This window comes from Vigna angularis, chromosome 3 (assembly GCF_016808095.1).
Source record: "Vigna angularis cultivar LongXiaoDou No.4 chromosome 3, ASM1680809v1, whole genome shotgun sequence".
In the NCBI taxonomy this organism is placed as follows: domain Eukaryota; kingdom Viridiplantae; phylum Streptophyta; class Magnoliopsida; order Fabales; family Fabaceae; genus Vigna; species Vigna angularis.
The window spans coordinates 16,821,147-16,843,452 of record NC_068972.1 but is presented as its reverse complement, the minus strand read 5'-3'; the positions used below and the strand labels follow the sequence as shown (position 1 = coordinate 16,843,452).

General features: G+C 36.7%; 3 protein-coding genes across 11 annotated transcripts in view; 1 reads left to right on the top strand and 2 right to left on the bottom strand.

Annotated features, from left to right (window-relative positions):
* Nucleotides 1-1,723: 1,723 nt before the first annotated feature.
* LOC108325849 (pantoate--beta-alanine ligase) overlaps nt 1,724-22,306 on the bottom strand; it is a 36,939-nt gene continuing 16,356 nt past the window's right edge. For 3 of the 9 annotated variants that reach the window (XR_008247983.1, XR_008247982.1, XR_008247985.1), the window contains 8 exons: nt 19,429-19,475; nt 19,192-19,237; nt 18,750-19,069; nt 6,500-7,140; nt 6,104-6,217; nt 5,768-5,899; nt 5,124-5,559; nt 1,724-4,811 (listed from right to left, as the gene is read on the bottom strand). Coding sequence is in view for 1 of the 9 variants with exons in the window: in XM_052875251.1 (XP_052731211.1) it covers nt 5,431-5,559; nt 5,768-5,899; nt 6,104-6,217; nt 6,500-7,066 (942 nt within the window). In the remaining 8 variants the exon portion in view is untranslated. Of the gene's footprint in view, nt 4,812-5,114; nt 5,560-5,767; nt 5,900-6,103; nt 6,218-6,499; nt 7,141-18,749; nt 19,070-19,191; nt 19,238-19,428; nt 19,476-22,306 lie in introns of those variants that run through there. The other 6 variants (XR_008247988.1, XR_008247989.1, XR_008247986.1 and 3 more) reach the window with 4 other exon arrangements.
* LOC108324682 (uncharacterized) lies at nt 12,354-12,887 on the top strand. Its single transcript, XM_017557621.1, has one exon. The coding sequence runs from the start codon at nt 12,354-12,356 to the stop codon at nt 12,885-12,887; it is 534 nt and encodes a 177-aa protein (XP_017413110.1).
* Nucleotides 13,136-13,663, bottom strand: LOC108324683 (uncharacterized). The gene has a single exon (XM_017557622.1). The coding sequence runs from the start codon at nt 13,661-13,663 to the stop codon at nt 13,136-13,138; it is 528 nt and encodes a 175-aa protein (XP_017413111.1).

The following is a 22,306-nucleotide window of genomic DNA, read 5'->3' as shown; positions in this document are numbered from 1 at the left end:
TTGTTTTAAATTTTGAATAGATATTCATATTTTTTTATTATATTTTAGTATAGTTATTTTTAAAATTATTTTTTTTAAGTTATAAATTATTAATATTTTTTTATGAAAAATTGAATAATTTAGTTATTGATTATGACAGAGAACTACATGATACACTTGAGTAAGATTATTTTAATATGCTAAACAAGCTATTTGAAGAAACAATAAAGAAAATAAATTTTGTGAAAAGTTGAATATAATGAACTTTGCCTGAATCAAATTGCGGGAAAACCTTTGCACAGTACAGTGGTATTACTTAAGTTTCTATGTCTTAAATTGATTAATAATTGAGTAGGAAAGCTTTTTTGAGTGATAAAGAATTCGATTAAAAATCTAAATCGAGTCTTGTTATCATATTTTGTTTTGAATATGTTTATTTTAAATTATTAAAATAAAGAATTAATTGATTAAAATCACTAACGTATTAAAATACTGAAATCTTTTCTGAAGCATATATTTTAACCAATTAAATATATTTTGATTGACTAAAACTTTCAAATAGATTCTATACATCTTTCTCTTTTCAAAAACAAAAGCAAAGAAATAAAATGTAAATTTTTATAAATTATTTTTCCTTCTAAGAAGGAAATTTAGTTTCTCACCTAAATTATCATTGTTTATATTGTGTTTTTATTTTCTCCATGTAAGTTTATTTCTCTAACTAATTTGTTTTGTTGTAAAGGTTCTAAGTTGAATGAAGTTTCAAAGTTTTTATTATATAGTAGGGTTTCAAATTTCATTATAATATAACTTAAATAATAAAAATGTAAAATTTACAACTATATTAAAAATATATTTATATTTACCTTGTACACCAGACATACTAAAATACTATTTATAGAAAATTACAAATAACTTTGATATAAATTATCTTAATTTAAACATTATATGATTAACTTAAAAAAGTAATCTTAATACTTTTAATCTTTTATGGTGTCGTGTTTTTTCTGCAAGACAAAAATATAAAATTGATCAAAACACAAGATGTGCATGCAACAGAGAATTACACATGTAGAAGAAAATATATATATATATACAAAAATGCAGTCCATTCAAAAGTGACTATGGAATGAGACAGCATAAAATTTTCCCTGCACATAGCTTATAGTTCATGACAGGAAAGAATTCTACATGCATTATTTATCAAATAAATTATTAAATTTAATTTATTTTTCATTCATATATGTTGATATATTTATGTTCATATATTTATGTTCTATTTTTATATTTATATTTCGTTTTTATATTATTTTGAACAGTTGTATATATAAATTATATTTTCTCTTTGTCATTATATAAGATATACAATTTTCATTATTTCTTTTTTCATAAGATGGTATTAAAGCTATGATTAGAACCTTTCCTAGCAAGATTTATGTCGACATTATGTTTCATCCGTTCTCGACCACTATCGGACCACCTATTAATTCTCCTCTCACGCTCAAGATATTTATACTTTGGCGTGAAGGGAATGTGTTGGAAGTCTCACATCAACTAGAAATAAGACCAAATTATAATATATAAGTAAAGTACAAAGTTCACTTTACAAGCCGATTTTGTGAGATTAAGTTCGGCTTAAAGTGTATTTTTTAATATAAATAAATATCATACAAAATAAAGAAAAAAAAATGAAAGAATTAAGCATGAGATAATATTTACTTTGCTAATATATGAACACATCACATTTACAACTTCGTTAAATTTAAAAAACTGCAAAGCATATAATAATATTAAGTCCCCTTTGAATAAGTATCGCAATAGCAGAGATAATTGAGCTGTCTTTGCTGTAATGTAAGATGGACATTTGTCCTGCCTCTTATGCTCGAGTCCTCGAAGGGATAATCTGCATGAACTTTCCACATACATTTTTCGCAGGTCACAACAAATCCAAACATAAGCAACACCTCTCTCTACGCATGCCCCTCACAAATTCTCTATATCTTCCTCTTTCAGATTGACACCCTCTTCATTTCTCTCTTTGACTGTATTGTTTTCTAATACCTTGATTCAGAACCTCAGCATTTGCCAACATAAAAAAGAGAGAAAATATGTGCAGTAAAATACCAACAAGCAACCAGTTCACATTACAAATTGTAAAATCTTTTTTGGCTCCGTAAACACTTCACCACTTCCCTACATTACGTAGTGCTCTTGTTTGTAACATAAATGAAATCACAATCATTTTATTCTCAATTCAATGAAGATAAAGCTTGGATAGTTATATAGAAGTGTTGCTACTAAGTTTCCTCGTCTCCACCCTAATGACTTGCTTTTAGTCTCCTGTAAATATGGTAAGTACTGAAGAGGTGGGAAATAGGTTGCATTAAGAAAGAACAGATTCTAACTGTTTACCAAATAGAAACAGAATACCAAAATTAATATCTTCTGCCAGCAATATTGTTGTTCCAAGTTTCCACAACACAAGTAAACCAGTCAAATAATAAAGAAATAAAGACCATTGGAGCTAGCCTGATAACCAGCCTCAACTCCGTGAATCTGTTAACTCGAGAGTCAAACAAAAGGACTCCCATAACATAAGTCATAATGTGGTATTAATTTGGAGTTGTAGAATTACAATTATATAGTTATCATGTCTTTTCAATTTTTAAATATGTATCTTACACATCATGTCCTATATACTTTTAGAATAATCAAATTGTTGTGTAGAATACATATCATACATGAGAGATATATCATATCTATGCATCATGTGCCATATCATACATGATAGATATATCATATCTATGCATCATGCGCCATGAGTTATTTCATTCCATGTCAAGTGTATGTTGTATGGAACAAGGTTTATAACTTCTCAATAGTACTAGGGAGGTGCATGTAAGCAAATATACAATGACCAGAATATGTAAGATTTGAATGTATGCTTTTTATGTAACATTGTATTCACAATTAAGACAAATATATATGTATTATGTCGACTGCATTATCAAACAAGTTAAAATAACTTTGGAACTAAAACAAAAATAAGTACATTTAACAACAGGATGATACTCAGCCTGTCATGACAACAGTAAAGTTGGAACATGGTCAAAAATGAACCTGCTTCTAAATCTCTTCTAAATGAAAATCTTTAAGAAAAGGAAGATGAATATGCTCATTCAAATAATCATGATATTTTGACGACAGTGTCAGTTAGTGGGTTAAAGAATTGAAAAAATAAAATCAGCTGCTAAACTTTACTGTCAAAATTGAAATCCGCTTAATTGTAAAATGTTTTTCTTATGACCTTCGTAGCTTGAAATTTACTGCAAAACTCTAATGTCAAAATTGAACTCTGCTTACTTGTAAGTTGTTTTTCTTATGACCTTTATAGTTTCAAATTATGCATGCACAAAGTAGAGTAAGCATGTTCAAATTATCCATCAAACAATTAAAATGTTGCCACTATTATTTATAGGATCTTATGAGATTCATTTCTATTATTCCTACGAAATTTGTGAATACTATCTAAAATGTCATCTAATGGAACTTTAATTGTGTGCTTTCAATGGTAGATAAGAAGGTTGTCCTTGAGCATTTTGATTGGCTGGAGAATAAAGTTGACACATTAAGAAAAGTAGCATTTGGGCTCCAAGATTTGTGCAAAACCGAAGTTTCATCCAATCACAGAAGATACACACCAACCACCTCATTTACATTGCACTCAAAAGCCTTTGCCAGCTTCAGCAACAATGCACCATCATTGGCGTGGGGATGCACATGAGAGCCAAAAACAGGCATACTTACACAAAGAAAGTAAGGTTTTGGATTTTAATAGGAGGTAGCCAGATTCGGGAGTTAAGTGAGAAGACATTTTCTGTTTTACAAAAGTGGAGTAGGACACTTTCATTATTCAACTAAAAGAAAAAAATGTTAGTTAATGTCATTTTCTTAAGAGGGTAAAAGTAATGCAAAATAATGGAGTTGTATAAGGTGAAATCCAAATAAAACACAAAGGAAATGAGTATAATTTACTCTTTTACTTTTTATTATAAAAACTGAGATAGAACAAAAATCGAAAAAAAAAAAAAGAGGATTGGACAAAAGTACACAACAGAAAGAAACCAAGAAAAAGAAACATTTGATGGAACATAGCTTCTCAATCAATCCCTTGTCAATTGTTATGAACTTTCATGTAGGATCCTCATGGACCTAGAAATAGAATAATCCTTCTTGTGAACCATGGAGAAAGCAAGATGCAGACTCTCAATTAGTGGACCAACAACATGAATGTTCCTTCCTGGTAACAACTATTGGAAATCCATTAAAATCCCGAAATAAAGATAATCTAATACTTAAAAAGAGCAAAGAGTAATTAGGCGACATTACAAATTGACATCATTACGTTTGTGAGGCAGCAGCTCCAATGAATTATTTAGTCTTAGCAAAGTCACAGCATACATTGGAATGTAAGGCAGCCACGTATTAGTTTAATACAATCTGTGACCAGGGTTTAAGAAAGTGAAAATAAAGAATGTAGGGAAGAAAACAAATGAAACAAGAAGGGTACCATATGCGAGGACAAAAGACAGCCAATATTAAGCCAGGCTAATTATTTGGTTTTGTGAGACACTTAAATTAAATTATATCATTAGTTCCTTACTATTATAACTTAAGCAAATATATTTATAAAGCATACCCTATACAAATATAATCCGTTGTAGACAATACTGAGATCAAAGTTACCGAATTGCAGTATGAAGCTACATTGCAAAGTATCTGAGAGTAGGAATACTTCTTCAATTTTATTGTTGTTTTGAGGATCTATAGTCCTGCAAGATTGTATGAAGAAAACCATGAACTATGAAGCACTAATACTTCAATTTGCTTCTCATGCATTTGTATCTACTACATATCAGATATTGATACTTCACCAATACACATAGGTGAAGTATCTAAAACTATGAAGCACCAAAACTTCAATTTGCTTCACATATCAAATACTAATATCAAGAACTTCACCAATATGTACTAATAAAATCATCATTTTGTGAAAATCTAATACAACTATATGGAACACATAAAAATGCATAATATATAAAACGATAACGATAAAATAAATCTTGAAGAAAAAATAGTTGAACCTTCAATCCCATTATTTGTTCTCAATAAATTCCAGTCTTCCCTTCTCACATTCATGGAGGTTTTATTCAACAAATAGTTGAACTCGAGTATGAATAAACATGAGTTCCTTATTAAAAAGGAAACAACCCAGTTGATTGATTTCCAGAAGTGTCCACTGGTAGCAGCTCTCTTTCATAATGTGGAAAAATGCATCTAAAGGTAATCATGCATAGTTGGCAAAAATCTATCATGACCTAACAGTGAACTCTTAAGCATGTGGCCCGAACTATCACGCGTGTGGTCCATGTCTGAGATGATAGAAGGTGACTAAACACCTATGGACAAGTTGATTTCCATGTTGTCTATAAGTCTGACTTTCCCAAACCATGCAGCGATGCAAAAGACAACAGGACCCTTGATCTGTTCCACTTTTTCCAAATTATTTTGATCAACAATCTGCAGGAATTCGTATGTAGTTGCACTAAGAATACCATCTATTATTCATAAATTCTACTTCTGTACTGTTTTGGCTTCATTTAAGGATTTGTTGAGTCCAAATAGATTTTAATAATACATACGTCATTGCCAAAGTAACTCTGGCCTTAATTCATTAATTATGCACTTTCAAATTAAGCACAGGACAGAAAAGTATTTTGCATCTTACCTCAGCATAATCAATCCTTCCACCGGCCTCAGCAATACACTGTATGACCAAATTGCTCAACTTCTCACAACGCACTTCACCATCTTCTGCTGCAGATTTAGCTTTTAACAAAGATTTATTTATTGAAAGTGCCTGAAAAGGATTGAAATAAATCTGTCTAGATAGAAGGCAAAGTATACTAACAATTTGTTAAGGCTTAGTGCAACTGAAAGTGAAGTGGATGATGAGAAAAGAAAAGCTCTGGAACATAATCTTTACATATTCTTTCAAGATGCTTTACAGTTAAATGTCACTGCTGGCTTTGAGCAGTTAAAAATAATTGGTTAAACAAAATACCTTTTCCCTCTCTTCAGGTGAAAGGTGCACATTACGTGAACTCATTGCCAGGCCATCACTCTCACGTGTTATTTCAGCACCGATCACTTTTATGGAAAAATCAAGATCTCGAACCTACAAAAAATCATTAATCAGTCAGTGTATGAACCAACATCTAACTCAGTAGTAAGCATAGCATAAACAAATTTGGTTGACAATGCTAACTTCATAGATTTTCATTAATGACTGACATTGTTCCCTGAGAACTAGGTACGATATTAACGTTAATGTGTCATAATTCAGTTACCAATCTATTTAGGTATGATATGCATAAATTGTCATTTACCCTGTTTAAACAAAAAAATATTATTTTTTTCCCAATAAATCAAAACAGAAAAGCTCTGAGAAATTGGTTACCATCCTCTGAATAACTCTCAACTGCTGATAATCCTTTTTCCCGAACACAGCCACATCCGGTTCCACAATGTTGAACAATTTGGTCACTATAGTAGCCACCCCTCTGAAGAAAATGGGCCTACTCTTCCCACACAATCCCACTTCTAGCTTCTCAACCCTCACCCAAGTCTCGTGCCCCGACCCATCACCATCAACGCAAGACGCCGCCGGGCCACCTCCCTCACCCGCCACGTCACCACTATTATGTCCATAATCATACAGATTGTGGGGGTGGAAGACGACGTCGACGCCGCCGGGCAGCGCGGCGAGTTTGCGGAGGTCGCCTTGGAAATCGGAGGGGTAGGTGGAGAGGTCCTCGGAGGGCGCGAACTGGCCCGGGTTGACGTAGATGGAGACGGCGACCACGTCGCAGAGGGAGCGGGCCTGGGAGACGAGAGAGAGGTGGCCGGCGTGGAGGAAGCCCATGGTGGGGACAAACCCAATTAGCTTGCCTTGGGCCCGCATGGAGCGAGACCAGTTTCGCATCTCGTTCTTGTCAGAGATCAACTTTGGGGTTGTTGTGGCCATTCCAATCCGAATGAAATGGAAACAATGAATGTGTTTTTCTTGGGAAAAACTAACTAGAACGATGATTGGGACGGCTGAAACAAATAACACTACAGTAAGGTTTTGGTGCAATGAATTTGAGAGTGTTTTTAAATGTTAAGAATGATTGTTTTGTCTTATGTCACTTCATCTGTTCTTTTTACCAAATCTATGTTTTTTTTATACCATATTTTGATAATTCAATGTTAGGTAGGATAAAATGTTTTTTTTTTTTAAATATTGATATGCATACTATTGAATGACAATGGAAAATTTGAACAAGTTGAAAATAGGAAGTGGATTATAAGTTAAAACTTTGTTTTGAGATATTCCGCTATCTCTTCTATTACGGATGGTTGCGGCATGAGAATAAGATTTGAACAATTCATTAGTTAACTTATATTATATATAGCAGAATGCATATGTGAATCTAACAGAGCAATAACTTTGATATGCATGTTAGTTTCTATTTCATGGTCTGTTGAAAATGGGAACAAAGTTTGCTAGAATAAACATGAGTTTTGTGGAGGTCTTTTTGATTTTTTTTATATTGTGAATGTTTGAGGTTCCTGAATTTTCATCTTCACCTTAACTTGTTCTCACATTCAATGACAGGAGATATGCTTAATTTATTATAATAAAATTGCATCAAAAAACACTTCTACTTTCTGAGCAGGGTTATGAAGATGCTGAAGAAATTTTGGCTGTCAAAGATTTATATGATCCTAAATGCAATAAAAGCAAAAGAACTATTTCTTCCGGATCTATTTAGAGTTTCTATTTGAATTCATTACTATTTAATTATTGATACTAAAAGAATAGTTGCAATTTATATGACTTGGGTCTTGAAAAAAAATACTCTTGACCATTAATTATGTATGTAACTTATCAATGTATGGATTATTTCATTATCCACCTATTACTGCGAATGTGGTGTTATCCACAAGTTATTCTGTATGAAACATGGCGCATGAATTTTTTATTTTTTCTTAAATGTTCCTACGTCACTTATACATAGGAATATTCATATCTAATTTCTGATAAATCTAATGCCTTACCCGTATGAAAAATTGATTTTTTTTATAGTGCATAGTTATACTTATTTATTATATAAAGTCAACAACATTAAAAAAATATTAAACTAACATTCTTAAACATGTTTTTTTTTATTTATAAAGACGGGTAAAGTTAAATAAATTAAACTAATATTTTTAAGCGTAGTAAAATTAGATAGTTTTATCTATATTTGACCCTAAATATAGTCGTAATCATCATAAAAATTTATCTAAATGTTATTCTTTTGTTCTCATAAATTAAGAAAACTTGAACACTTATCATGTAAAAATAGTTGAATCATTAAAAAAAATGTTGATTTACGGAAATATTTAATAGGAGTTTATTAAACTACTTTTATAATTTTGACAATATTTTTTATGTTGCATCGTTTAAAAAAAAACGCATAGTTAATAATGAAGAAATTCAATAAATTTCAGGAATCTCTTAAATTAATATTTTACTATTTTTACTTAATTATGTTTCAAAAAAATTACTTAACAATTTCTTTAACTTTATTGAAAAAATTTCGTGTAGATTTTTAAATAACTGTAACTTATAATTTTTTTTATACTTTCATACGATTAATATAAATGATGCATCTTAATAAAAAAAAAAATTATTTCCAAAGGTAAAATGAGTTTATTGTTTATTCATGAAGTTTTTTAAAGAACACGAAAACAAAACAACTAGATAAATACTTTCTATAACATTCTTTTTCTATAAAATTGACATTGTTTCTCATAGTAAAAAAAAAACGATTAAGAGATAAATAAATTAAACTTTTATAAGATGAAAGTCTTGAGTTTTTAAGTCATGTCATTTGATACTTAAATTGAATCATTTTATCATATACAATCTATACATATCTATATAATAAGTAACAAGCATTCGATAAGTTTAAGATTTGTTTATCTTGAAGACAGATAAATCAATCTTCAAGAAGCACTATGTAATCTAAGAAGTTCAAACAACCATGTCACTATCAAACACATTATACATATTCTTATCTAGGATGGACAAAATAAACGGTACTGAAGTGTATTCTTAAAAATTATAAAAATTAATTTGTTTAAATTGAATTGAACTCAAAAATAGTTTAAATAAACTGAATTAAACTACTTTTTTTTTCAAACTGAACAATACTATAATGTACTATTTTATCATATTATTAAAATTGAATTAATAACTATAACAGTTTATTATTAATTTAAAATATAAAATGTCTAAAATTTGACTCTCATATTAAATATAGTTTAATTTAATAATATAAATTTGTTTATATATTATTTTATATAGATTAAAAACTTAATTATAAAAAATATCTCTGTTTTGCTTTATTCGAAATATATCTGTTTTTTAAATATTTTTATTTTGACAATTATCTAGTTTAATATAAAGGTTCTCGTCTTTCTCCTCTTCTCTTCTTACTTTTTTTTTCTAAATTCTCTTATATATATATATATATTATATTTTACAATTATAATTAATTTTATTAAGTTACAAAAATAATTACTGATTCTTGTAATATAATTATAATATAATAAAATTTAGTTTTTTAAATATATAATTATTTTAGTAAATTTAATAACATTATTTTATTTAAATAATTATTATAATAATAATTAACTTTTAAGAGACAGAACGTTTATTTATTTATCCATATTATATATATATATATATATATATATATATAAAGTAAAATTATATTTTATAATTGTTTTCTTATATAAATACTTTTATCCTTTTATTTTTACAATTATAATTAATTTTATCAAGTTACAAAAGTAATTATCGATTCTTGTAATATAATTACAATATAATAAAATTTAGTTTAGGTTTAGTGATTAGGGTTTAGGATTATGGGTTTAGAGTTTAGGATTTAAGTTTAGAGTTAGGGTTTAGGGTCAAGGTTTGGGTTTAGTGTCAGGGTTTACGATGGAGGGTTGATGATGAAGGGTTGAGGATCGGGGGTCGAGCATTGAGCATCGAGCGTCAAGAGTCAAGGGTTTAGCATTAGGGTTGAGGGTGGAGGGTTGAGGGTCGAACGTCGAGCATAGATGGTCGAGGGTCGAGCGTCGAGCGTTGCAAGTTGGGGGTCGAGGATTGGGTGACGGGGGTGGGGTACGGGGAGTGGCGACAGTTGAAGGGGGACGGGAGACAAGGGACGAGGGTCGAGGGTCGAGAGTCGAGAGTCGAGGGTCGAGAGTCGAGAGTCGAGGATCGATGGTCGAGGGCCGGGGGTTAAGGACCGAGGGTCGAGGTTCGAGTTTCGAGGGTCAAGGGTCAACGGTCGAGGGTCGAGGGTCGAGGATCAAAGATCGAGGGTCGAGGTTGTGCCGAGGGCGGAGAGTCGAGGGTCGAGTTTCGAGGGTCGAGGATCCACGGCCGAGGCTCGAGACCCGAGGGCCGAGGGTTGAGTTTCGAGGTTCGAGGGTCGAGGGTGTGCCGAGGGTCGAGGGCCGAGTTTCGAGGGTCGAGGGTGTGCCGAGGGCTGAGGGTCGAGTTTCGAGGGTCGAGGGTCAAGGGTCGAGGGTCGAGTTTCAATGGTAAAGTTTCGAGGGTCAAGTTTTGAGGGTCGAAGGTCGATGACTGAGGGTCGAGGGTCGAGGGTGTGCCGAGGGTCGAAGGACGAGGGTCGAGGGTCATCAGCCGAGGATCAAGGGCCGAGGGTCGAGCAACGAGGGCCACGAGTCGAGGGCTGCGTTTTGAAGAGTTTCGAGGGTCGAGGGTCAAGTTTCGAGGGTTGAGTTTCAAGGGTAGAGTTTCGAGGGTCGAGGATCGAGAGCCGAGGGTCGAGGGCCGAGGGTCGACGGTCAAGGGTCGAGGGTCGAGGACCGAGAACCGAGGGCTGAAGGCCGAGGGCCGGGGGTAGAGAGTCGAGTTTCGAGGGGCAAGGGTCGAGCTTCGAAAGCACCTTGGATCGAGCTTCTAGGGCCGAGGCTCGGGTGTCGAGGGTCGAGTTTTGAGGGTCAAAGATCGATGGCCGAGGGCTGAGGGTTGAGGGTCGAGTTTGGACGGTCAAGGGTCGACGGTAGAGGGTCGAGGATCGAGGATCGAGTTTCGAGGGTCGAGTTTCGACGGTCGAGGGTCGAGGGTCAAGATTATGCCGAGGGCCAAGTGTCGAGGGTGTGCCGCGGGTCGATGGCCGAGGGCCGAGGGTCGTGTTTCGAGGGTCATCGACCGAGGGTCAAGGGTCAAAGGCCGGGGGTCGACGGCCGAGAGCCAATGGTCGAGGGACAAGTTTCGAGAGTCGAGGATCGACGACCGAGGCTCGAGACCCGAGGGTCAAGTTTCGAGGTTCGAGGGTCGAGGGTGTGCTGGGGGTCGAGGGTCGAGGGCCGAGGGTCGAGTTTCGAGGGTCGAGGGCCGAGGGTTGAGGGTGTGCCGAGGGTCGAGGGCCGAGGCCGAGGGTCGAGTTTCGAGGGTTATAGACCGAGTTTTGAGGGTTGAGCTTCTAAAGCACCTTGGGTCGAGCTTCTAGGGCTGCCGACGGTCAAGGTTCGAGGGCCGAGTGCCGAGTTTCGAGGGTCGAGGGTCGAGGGTCGAGGGTCGAGGGCAGAGCGTCGAGGGACGAGTTTCGAGGGTTAAGGATCGATGGCCGAGGGTTGAGGGTTGAGGGTCGAGTTTCGAGGGTCGACGGTCGAGGGTCGAGGATCGAGTTTCGACGGTCAAGGGTCAAGGGTCAAGGTTGTGCCGAGGACCAAGGGTGTGCCGCGTGTCGAGGGCCAAGCATTAAGTTTCAAGGGTCGAGGGTCGAGGACTGAGGGTCGAGGGTCGAGGACTGAGGGTCGAGGGTGTGTCGAGGGTCGAAGGACGAGGGTCGAGGCTCATCAACCGAGGGTTGAGGGCCAAGGGTCAAGGATCAAGTTTCGAGGGTCGAGTTTCAAGGGTAGAGTTTTGAGGGTCGAGGATCGACGGCCGAGAGTCGAGCGCCGAGGGTCAAAGAACGAGGGTCGAGTTTCGAGGGTCAAGGGTCGAGGATCGAGGATCGAGGATCGAGGGTCGAGGACCAAGGGCTGAGGGTCGAGGGTCAAGAGTTGGGTTTCGAGGGCCAAAGATTGAACTTTGAAAGCACCTTGGATCGAGCTTCTAGGGCCGCCGACGGTCAAGGGTCGAGGGCCGAGTGCCGAGGGTCAGGCGTCGAGGGCCGACGGTCGAGGGCCGAGGGCCGAGGGCAGAGCGTCGAGGGTCGAGGGTAGAGCGTCAAGGATCGATGGCCGAGGGTCGAGGATCGAGTTTCGAGGTCAAGGGTCAAGACTGTGCCGAGGGCCAAGGGTCGAGGGTGTGCCACGGGTCGAGGGCCAAGGGTCGAGTTTCGAGGGTCATCGGCCGAGGGTCGAGAGTCAAAGGCCGGGGTTCGACAATTGAGAGGCAATGGTCGAGGGTCAAGTTTCGAGGGTCGAGGGTCGAGGATCGACGGTCGAGGGTCGAGGGTCGAGCTTCGAGTTTAAAGGGTCAAGTTTGTTTCGAGGGCCGATGTTCGAGTTTCGAGTGCCGAGGGTCGAGTTTTGAGGATCGAGGGTCATCGGCCGAGGGCCGAGGGTCGAGCGCCGAGGGTCGAGCGCCGAGGGTCGAGGTTGTGCCGAGGGCCGATGGTCGAGGGTCCAGTTTCGAGGGTCGAGGGTCGAGAGCCGGGGATCGAGGGCCGAGAACCGAGGGTCGAGGGTTGAGTTTCAAGGGTCGAGGGTCGAGGGTCGAAGACCGAGGGTCGAGGGTCGAGTTTCGAGGGTCGAGAGCCGAGGACTGAGGGTCGAGGGTAGAGGGTCGACAGCTGAGGATGGAGGGTGTGCCAAGGGTCGAGTTTCGAGAGTCGAGGTTCATCGACCGACAGTTGAGGGCCGAGGTTCAAGAGCCGATGGCCGAGGGTCGAGGACCGAGGGTCAAGGGCCGAGTTGTAAGGGTCAAGGGCCGAGTTGTGAGGGTCGAGGGTGGAGGGTGAGGGTGGAGGGTGTGCAGAAGGTTGAGGGCTGACGGTTGAGTTTCAAGGGTCGAAGGTCATCGGCCGAGGGTCGAGCAGTGAGGGTCGAGGGTCGAGGGTCGACGGCCGAGGGTCAAGGGTCGAGTTTCGAGGGTCGAGTTTTGAGGGTCGAAGACTGAGGGTCGAGTTTCAAGGGTCGAGGATCGAGGGTCAAGTTTCGAGGGTCGAGCATCGAGGGTGTGCCGAGGGCCGAGGGCAAAGTGTTGAGGGCAAAGGGCCGAGGTCCGAGGGTCGAAGGTTGATGGTCGAGGGTTGATGTTCGAGTGTTGAGCTTTGAAAGCACCTTGGGTCGAGCTTCTAGGGCCGTCGACGGTAAAGGGTCGAGTTCCAAGCGTTGAGGGTCGGGCGTCGGGGGTCGATAATTGAGGGTCAAGGGTCGAGGGCCGAGGGTCATCGGCCGAGGGTCGAGGATGTGCCGAGGGTCGAGGGCTGAGGCCGAGGGTCGAGTTTCGAGGGTCAAAGGGCCAAGGGCCGAGGATCGAGGGCCAAGGGTCGACGGCCGAGGATCGAGGGCCGAGGATCGAGTTTCGAGGGTCGAGGGTCATCGGCCGATAGTAGAGGGTCGAGGGTCAAGGGCCAACGGCCGAGGGTCGAGGGTCGGGCGTTGAGCATCGAAAGCACCTTGGGTCGAGCTGCTATGGCCGTCGACGATCAAGGGTCGAAGGTCGAGGTCTGATGGTCAGGCGTCGAAGGTCGAGGATCGAGGGCCGAGGGTCGAGGGCCAGGGTCATCGACCGAGGGTCGAGGACCGAGTTTCGAGTTTCGAGGGCGGAGAGCCGAGGGTCGAGGATCGACGGTTGAGGGTCGAAAGCCAAGGACCGAGGGTCGAGGTTCAAGGGTCGAGGGTGTGCCGAGCGTCAAGGGCCGAGTTTCGAGGTTCGAGATCCGAGAGTCGAGGGCGTGCCGAGGGTTGAAGTCTAAGGATCGAGTTTCGAGGGTCGATCGAGGGCCGAGGGTTGAAGGCCGAGGGCCGAGGCTGGAGGGTCGAGTTTCAAGGATGAGGGCCAAGGGTCGAGGGTCGAGGGTCGAGGGTCGAGGTTCGAGGTTCGAGCGTTGAGCTTCGAATGCACCTTGGGTCGAGCTTCTAAGGCCGCCGAGGATCAAAGGTCGAGGACCGAGCATCGAGGTCTAGCGTTGAAGGTCGAAAGCCGAGGGCCAACTTTTGAGGGTCGAGGGTCAATGGTCGAGGGTCGACTTTCGGGGATCGACTTTCAAGGGTCAAGGGTCGAGGTTTGAGCGTTGAGCTTCGAAAGCACACTAGGTCGAGCTTCTAGGGTCGCCGACAGTCAAGGGTCGAGGGCCGAGTGTATATCCTTCCCACATTACAAAGTAATGAAACCTTTAGTTTTAGAGTGCACAGAATTTGCTCCCACAATTTGTATATCCTTCCCACAATGCAAAGTAGTGAAACCTTTAGGTTCACTGTGCACAAAATTTCCTCCCACGTAATCCTTCCCACATTAGAAAGTAATGAAACCTTTAGTTTCACAGTGCACAAAATTTCCTTCCAGAATTTGTATATCCTTCCCACATTACAAAGTAATGAGACGTTTAGTTTCACAGTGCACAAAATTTCCTCCCACAATTTGTATATCCTTCCCACATTACAAAGTAATGAAACCTTTGGTTTCACAGTACACAAAATTTCCTCTCACAATTTGTATATCTTTCCCACATTACAAGGATATACTCCACTAATATAACATGTACAAGTGATTCTCACAAACTCACATTCCAATAACACGTCATTAATAATCAACCAAACAAGTTTAGCCAGCCACAATCAACCCAATGAAATTGAAGAAAGAAAAGGACAATATGAAAACGAAAAGTCCACATGATAGATTATCAAGAACCGGTTGCTAATTACCACTACTAAAATTCAAATTCATAGAACTTTCAAACAAAGAATCAAAGTCCTACCCCACATGTCCTATATTCATTGTGAACTACGTTACACAACAAATCAAACACCATTGCAAAAATATCACAATTCAATCCATGTTTACGGTGAAGAAGTCTGAGACATTAAATAACAGAAGAAAATCATCATCCAAAATGTCTGCAAAAGATTATCCTACACCATTCTAACCTCTTTTCAACTATTTTAATCAAATGTCTGCAAAAGAAATCTCAGATATGTCAACAAGATGAAAAGGAATTCTGATAAAGAGGAACTACTAATAGAAAAAGAGATATAGAAACTATATGTAAATTTGACTCAAAAAGTTAATGGGAAAACTCTCACAAACTCGATGAGATGCACACAATACTAATCCAAAACTCATAACATAATCGATGTCATACAAGAAGAAACATGCATTACTTGTCTTCCTAAAAGGACCAGAAATTCTAAAAAGACTAGAAATGCAAGAACTCAAAAAAACCCAACGGACCTAATTGCTCACAACAGGCTCGATAGATGCAGGTCATAACAATTCGATCCTAATGTTCGATGATCAAGTAATTATGAATATGTTGAGCAGTTATCATTTCACGTTTAATTTCAAGCTTCATGTAGATGGTAAGGCTCAAACAAATCCTATTCCAAAAAGTATTGTTGTTTACTGATCTAGAAACAGCAAGGAAAGCAACCAACCCAAAACCCAAACAAAAAAAATAGCAAATTCAGAATAATAGTATAAAACCAGGGGAGACCTGGTAAGAGACTTGATGTGATTACGTCATCCTGTTCATGAACTCAAAATCCAAAGATAAAGATGCTAATAATAGAGAAATTAAATAGAGAGGACAACACTTAGAAGAAATTCGATTATCCCAAGTTGTAAAATTCGACACTCTAGTTATTTTGAAATCTCAGAGAGACTAGGCAGCGTGTCTTGAAAAGGAATGAATGAAAATATTTCAAACAACTCCTAAATTTGAGAGTCCTAATTCAGTGTACTAAGAATCACATAAAATTTATGTGAAAGAGTAACAAAAACACCACTGCAAAGAAACAAATGGCAATTGAATCCTTATGCTTAGTCATCAAATCCCGAGAAACCAAATAGAGAGGAAACTTAAAAGAAATTAGATTACGATGAAAACAAACCAGTTCAACACCTAGACGTAATCAAACATAGAACCTACATTTAAATTCAAATAGATGTCCATCATCACATAAAAAGTTCTGAAGATCTGCTGCCAAAGTTTCCACATCCAATGATGAATAATAAATTATAGACTTCAAAAACAATAGAGACAACATAGTCAATCATAACAGACTCTACGAGATATAAGTTATGACAGGAAACTAAATCAAACCCTGCTACAAAGAAACAAATCACAACTCGATCCTAATGTTCGGTGGTCAACTATAGCAATCTCAAATAATAGAAGAAACACGTAAAAGAAATTAGGTTATCTTGAGAAGTTGCCCTTTCATGTTACATTCAATCGGCAAGGGAAATCTCCTGGAATGCTAATGCTATGAATGCAAACAGTTCAACCAACTCCTGGATTTGTCAGAAATAAAATAACCTGAGTCGTTAGCAGTTCTAAATCTTCTTCCAATTCTTTGCATCAAGAATCAGCACCACAAAATTGACAGACATACATACCTTCCTATTCAACTAACAAGAGAGACTAAAGCAATTCCAATTCGGACATAAAGATAAAACCTAAAGCTTCACAAGAAGTCCAATAATCAACTGCCATAGCCTCCACGACCTAACAAACATTCATAATAAGTTTTCCCTATAGAGCCCAAGTAATGGAGAATAATTAAGAAAACAATAAACACAAAACAATTGAACAAAAAAAAAAGTACTCCCACATTCGCTATATAACTAACTTGTTTCTCCATCAAATTCAGAAACTCATCAAATAAATTAATTCTTTAATTTTAAGGTGCAAATATGCTAGCTCTCCCAATATCACGATTGATCCAATATTCAAACCCACAGAGAAATCCCAAACGAAGTCTCTGCTTGCTGCAAACAGTGCAAGCCCTGATATATTTTTATAAAAGTGAAAAGCGTTATGGGACTCAATCCTCACATGAATAACCACGACAACTACAATTAACAGAGCAAAAGAACGGAATGATAGTATAGAAATACCATAACTATGAAAAACCAAAATTAATAGGGAAGACATATAAAGTAAGAAAGAAAGATTATTTTGAACATAACATGGCTCTATAGCTGAGAAAATTTTACGAGTCTGTAAAAGAACAAATTAAAATAGAAGGAAACGAAACTCTTTACAATAAGATGACTCAATTGCATAAAGAAAAGTATAAGTACCTCTATAAAACCCAAAATTCACGTCAGGAATTAAAGGACAGCGTAGCAGAGAAATTCTCCCCAAATGTCAAAGTCTAATATACACTCCCACATTACAAGCATATACACCATTAATAAAACTTGTAGAAGTGACTATCACAAACTCCCACATTCCAATAACTCGTCATTAATAATCCACCAAATAATGAAACTGTTAGTTTCACAGTGCACAAAATTTCCTCCCACAATTTGTATATCCTTCCCACATTACAAAGTAATGAAACCTTTGGTTTCACAGTGCACAGAATTTCCTCCCACAATTTGTATATATTTCCCTCATTACAAGCATATACTCCATTAGTATAACTTGAACAAGTCATTGTCACAAACTCCCACATTCCAATAACACATCATTAATAATCCACCAAACAAGTTTAGCCCGCCACAAATTAACGTAGAAAAAAAATAATGTAAGCGTAAGTAATGAAACCTTTAGTTTCACAGTGCATAGAATTTCCTCCCACGATTTGTATATCCTTTCCATATTACAAAGTAATGAAACCTTTAGTTTCACAGTGCACAGAATTTCCTCCCACAATTTATATATCTTTCCCACATTACAAAGTAATGAAACCTTTAGTTTCATAGTGCAAAGCCACATTTTGTATATCCTTCCCACATTACAAAGTAGTGAAACCTTTAGCTTCACAGTGCACAACATTTCCTCCCACAATTTGTATATCCTTCCCACATTAGAAAGTAATGAAACCTTTAGTTTCACAGTGCACAACATTTCCTCCCACAATTTGTATATCCTTCCCACATTACAAAGTAATGAAACTTTTAGTTTCACAATGCACAAAATTTCCTCCCACAATTTGTATAACCTTCCCACATTACAAAGTGATGAAACCTTTGGTTTCACAGTACACAAAATTTCCTCCCACAATTTATATCTTACCCACATTACAAGCATATACTCCATTAATATAACATGTACAAGTGATTGTCACAAACTCCCACATTCAAATAACACGTCATTAATAATCCACCAAACAAGTTTAGCCAGCCACAAATTAACGTAGAAAAAAAAATGATGTAAGTGTAAGTAATGAAACCTTTAGTTTAACAGGGCACAAAATTTTCTCCCACAATTTGTATATCCTTCCCACTTTACAAAGTAATGAAACCTTTACCTTCAGAGTGCACATAATTTCCTCCCACAATTAGTATATCTTTCCCACATTACAAGCATATACACCATTAATATAACTTTTAGAAGTGATTGTCACAAGCTTCCACATTCCAATAACACGCCATTAATAATCCACCCAACAAGTTTAGCCAGCCACAAATTAACGTAGAAAAAAAATAATATAAGTATAAGTAATCAAACATTTACCTTCACAGTGCACAGAATTTCCTCCGACAACTCATAGTTTGCCTTCCCTATGAATCCTGTCCATGAATTAAATAGAAGACGAAGTACACAGAGGATAAGAAATATTCATAAATTTAGAACTACATAAACCAGTGAAAAAACTCTCGTAACAGGCTTCTCTAGATGCAAGAGTTACACAAATTAATCCAAACACCAATGTATAGAAACAAATCACGATTCAAACCTTGTGTTTATTAATGATGCTTAGGTTAGCTTGTTCTGAGCCATTCCAACTACTCTTCAACTATTTTAATCACATGTCCGCAAAAGAAATCCCAAACCTGGCAACGACATGAAAAGGAATTTTAATAAAGAGGAACTACTTCCAGAAGAGGACCCATAGAAACAAATGAAGAAACTCTAATAAACTCGATGTACACGATACTAATCTTGAGGTTATTACCATTAAAATGAAAGGAATGACTTGTAAGATTCGTCCATTTAATTTGCTGCCCAACAAAATATTATACATATATATATATATATATATATATATATATTCAGAATGTTAAACAAGAATATTATATTTTGCAAGAACGAGTTCAAAATTCGATTATCAATACAGCAAATGGAATAAGACTACAAAATAAAGGTTTGTAATAAAAAAAAATGAAGTCAACCCTGGATGTTGGCTAATTACCACTAATAAAATGAATGGAATGTTCAAGATTCATCTTTTCAAAACACCTAAGAAAATAAAAAAATAATTATCAGAACTTCAAATCAGAAGTTAACAATCGACCTAATGAAAGTGAAGAGAGAAAAGGACTCTATGAAAATGAAATGTCCACATGATAAATTATCAAGAACCGGTTGCAAAGATATCACACAACAAATTCAAACACCATTGCAAAGATATCACATTTCAATCCATGTGTACGGTGAATAAGTCTGAGACATTAAATATCAGAAGAAAATCATCATCCAAAAAATTAAGTTAGATGTTACACGTTAAATAACCTCTTTTCAACTATTTTAATCAGATGTCTGCAAAAGAAATGTAATATCCGACAACAAGATGAAAAGGAATTCTAATAAGGAGGAACTACTACTAATAGAAAAAGACATATAAAAACGATATGTAAATTTGACTCAAAAATCAATGGGAAACTCTCACAATCTCGATGAGTTGTACAATGTTACACGCACTAATCCTAAAGCTCATAACATATACGATACCAATCTTGAACTTATTACCACTAAAATTAAAGGAATAACTCTAAGATTTGTCCTTTTAATTTTCTGTCCAAGGAAATACAAAAAGGAAATTTTCAGAACCTAAAAACATTGATGTCATGCAAGAACATTGATGTTTTGCTAGAACAAGTTCAAAATTCAATTGTCAATACAGGAAACGAAACAAAACAACAAAATAAAGGTTTTTAATAAAAAAATGAAGTCAACCCTGAATGTTGGCTAATTACCACTAACAAAATGAATGGAATGATAAAGATTCGCTTTTTCAAAACACCAAAGAAAACAAAAAAATTAAGTATCAGAACATCAAAACAGAAGTGGGATAATCAAAATTGAACAATCAACCCAATAAAAATGAAGAGAGAAAAGGATTCTATGAAAACGAAAAGTCCACATGATAAATTATCAAGAACCGGTTGCTAATTACCACTACTAAAATTCAACGAACTTTCAAACAAAGAATCAAATCCCGACCCCACATGTCCCATATTCATTGTGCACTATGTTATAACACAAATCCAATCACCACTGCAAATATATCACAATTCAATCCATGTGTACGGTGAAGAAGTCCGAGACATTAAATAATAGAAGAAAATCATCATCCAAAAAATTAGGTTAGATTATCCTACACCATTCTAACCTCTTTTCAACAATTTTAATCAAATGTCTGCAAAAGATTTCTCATATCTGGCAACAAGATGAAAAGGAATTCTGATAAGGGCTATTACTAATAGAAAAAGACATATAGAAACTATATTTAAATTTGACTCAAAAGTCAATAGGAAACTCTCACAAACTCCATGAGATGTACAATATTACACGACCCTAATCCAAAAGCTCATAACATACAAGATACTAATCTTGAGCTTACTACCACTAAAATGAAAGGAATCACTCTAAGATCCGTCCTTTTAATTTGCTACCCAAGAAAATACAAAAACAAAAATATTTAGAATGTCAAAATATAAATGTCTTGCAAGAACATTGATGTTTTGCAAGAACCAGTTCAAAATTCAATTGTCAATACACGAAACGAAACAAGACAACAAAATATAGGTTTGTAATAAAAAAAAATGAAGTCAACCCAAAATGCTCTCGAATTACCACTAACAAAATGAATGGAATGTTCAAGATTCATATTTTCAAACAGCTAAGAAAATAAAATTTAATTATCAGAACTTCAAAATAGAAGTGGGATAATCAAGAATCACAAAATTGAACAATCAACCCAATGAAAGAGAAGAGAGAAAAGGACAATATGAAAACGAAAAGTCCACACGATAGATAATAAAGAATCGATTCCTAATTACCACTACTAAAATTCAACTTTATAGAACTTTCAAACAAAGAATCAAAGACATACCCCACATGTCACGTATTCATTGTGCACTATGTTACACAACAAATCCAAACACCACTGAAAAGATTGATCTTTTCAAAACACCTAAAAAAAAATCAGAACTTCAAAACAGAAGTGGGATAATCAAGAATTACAAAATTGAACAATCAACCCAATGAAACTGAAAAGAGAAAAGGACAATATGAAAACGAAAAGTCCACATGATAGATTATCACGAACCGATTGCTAATTACCACTACTAAAATTAAACTTCATAGAACTTTCAAACAAAGAATCAAAGCCCTACTCCACATGTCCCATATTAATTGTGCACTACGATACATAACAAATCCAAACACCATTGAAAAGATTCATCTTTTCAAAACACCTCACAACATTAAAAAATAATTTAGAGAACTTCAAAACAGAAGTGAGATAATCAAGAATCACAAAATTGAACAATCAAGTCAATGAAAGTAAAGAGAGAAAAGAACAATATGAAAACGAAAAGTCCACATGATACATTACCACTACTAAAATTCAACTTTATAGAACTTTCAAACAAAGAATCAAAACCCTACCCCACATGTCCCATATTCACTATGCACTAGTTACACAACAAATCCAAACACCATTGAAAAGATTCATCTTTTCAAAACACTTAAGAAAATAAAAAAATAATTTTCAGAACTTCAAAACAGAAGTGGGATAATCAAAAATCATAAAATTGAACAATCAACCCAATGAAACTCAAGAGAGAAAAGGACAATATAAAAACGAAAAGTCCACATGATAGATTATCAAGAACCAGTTGCTAATTACCACTACTAAATATAAACTTTATAGAACACTCAAACAAAGAATCAAAGACCTACTCCGCATGACCCATATTCATTGTGCACTACAATACACAACAAATCCAAACACCATTGAAAAGATTCATCTTTTCAAAACAACTAAGAAAATAAAAAATTAATTT

Bases quoted from the DNA above. Each gene is read 5' to 3' on its own strand.
- LOC108324683 (XM_017557622.1), bottom strand. From the start codon at position 13,663: ATGACCCTCGACCCTCGAAACTCGATCCTCGGCCCTCGATCCTCGGCC.
- LOC108324682 (XM_017557621.1), top strand. From the start codon at position 12,354: ATGGCCGAGGGTCGAGGATCGAGTTTCGAGGTCAAGGGTCAAGACTGT.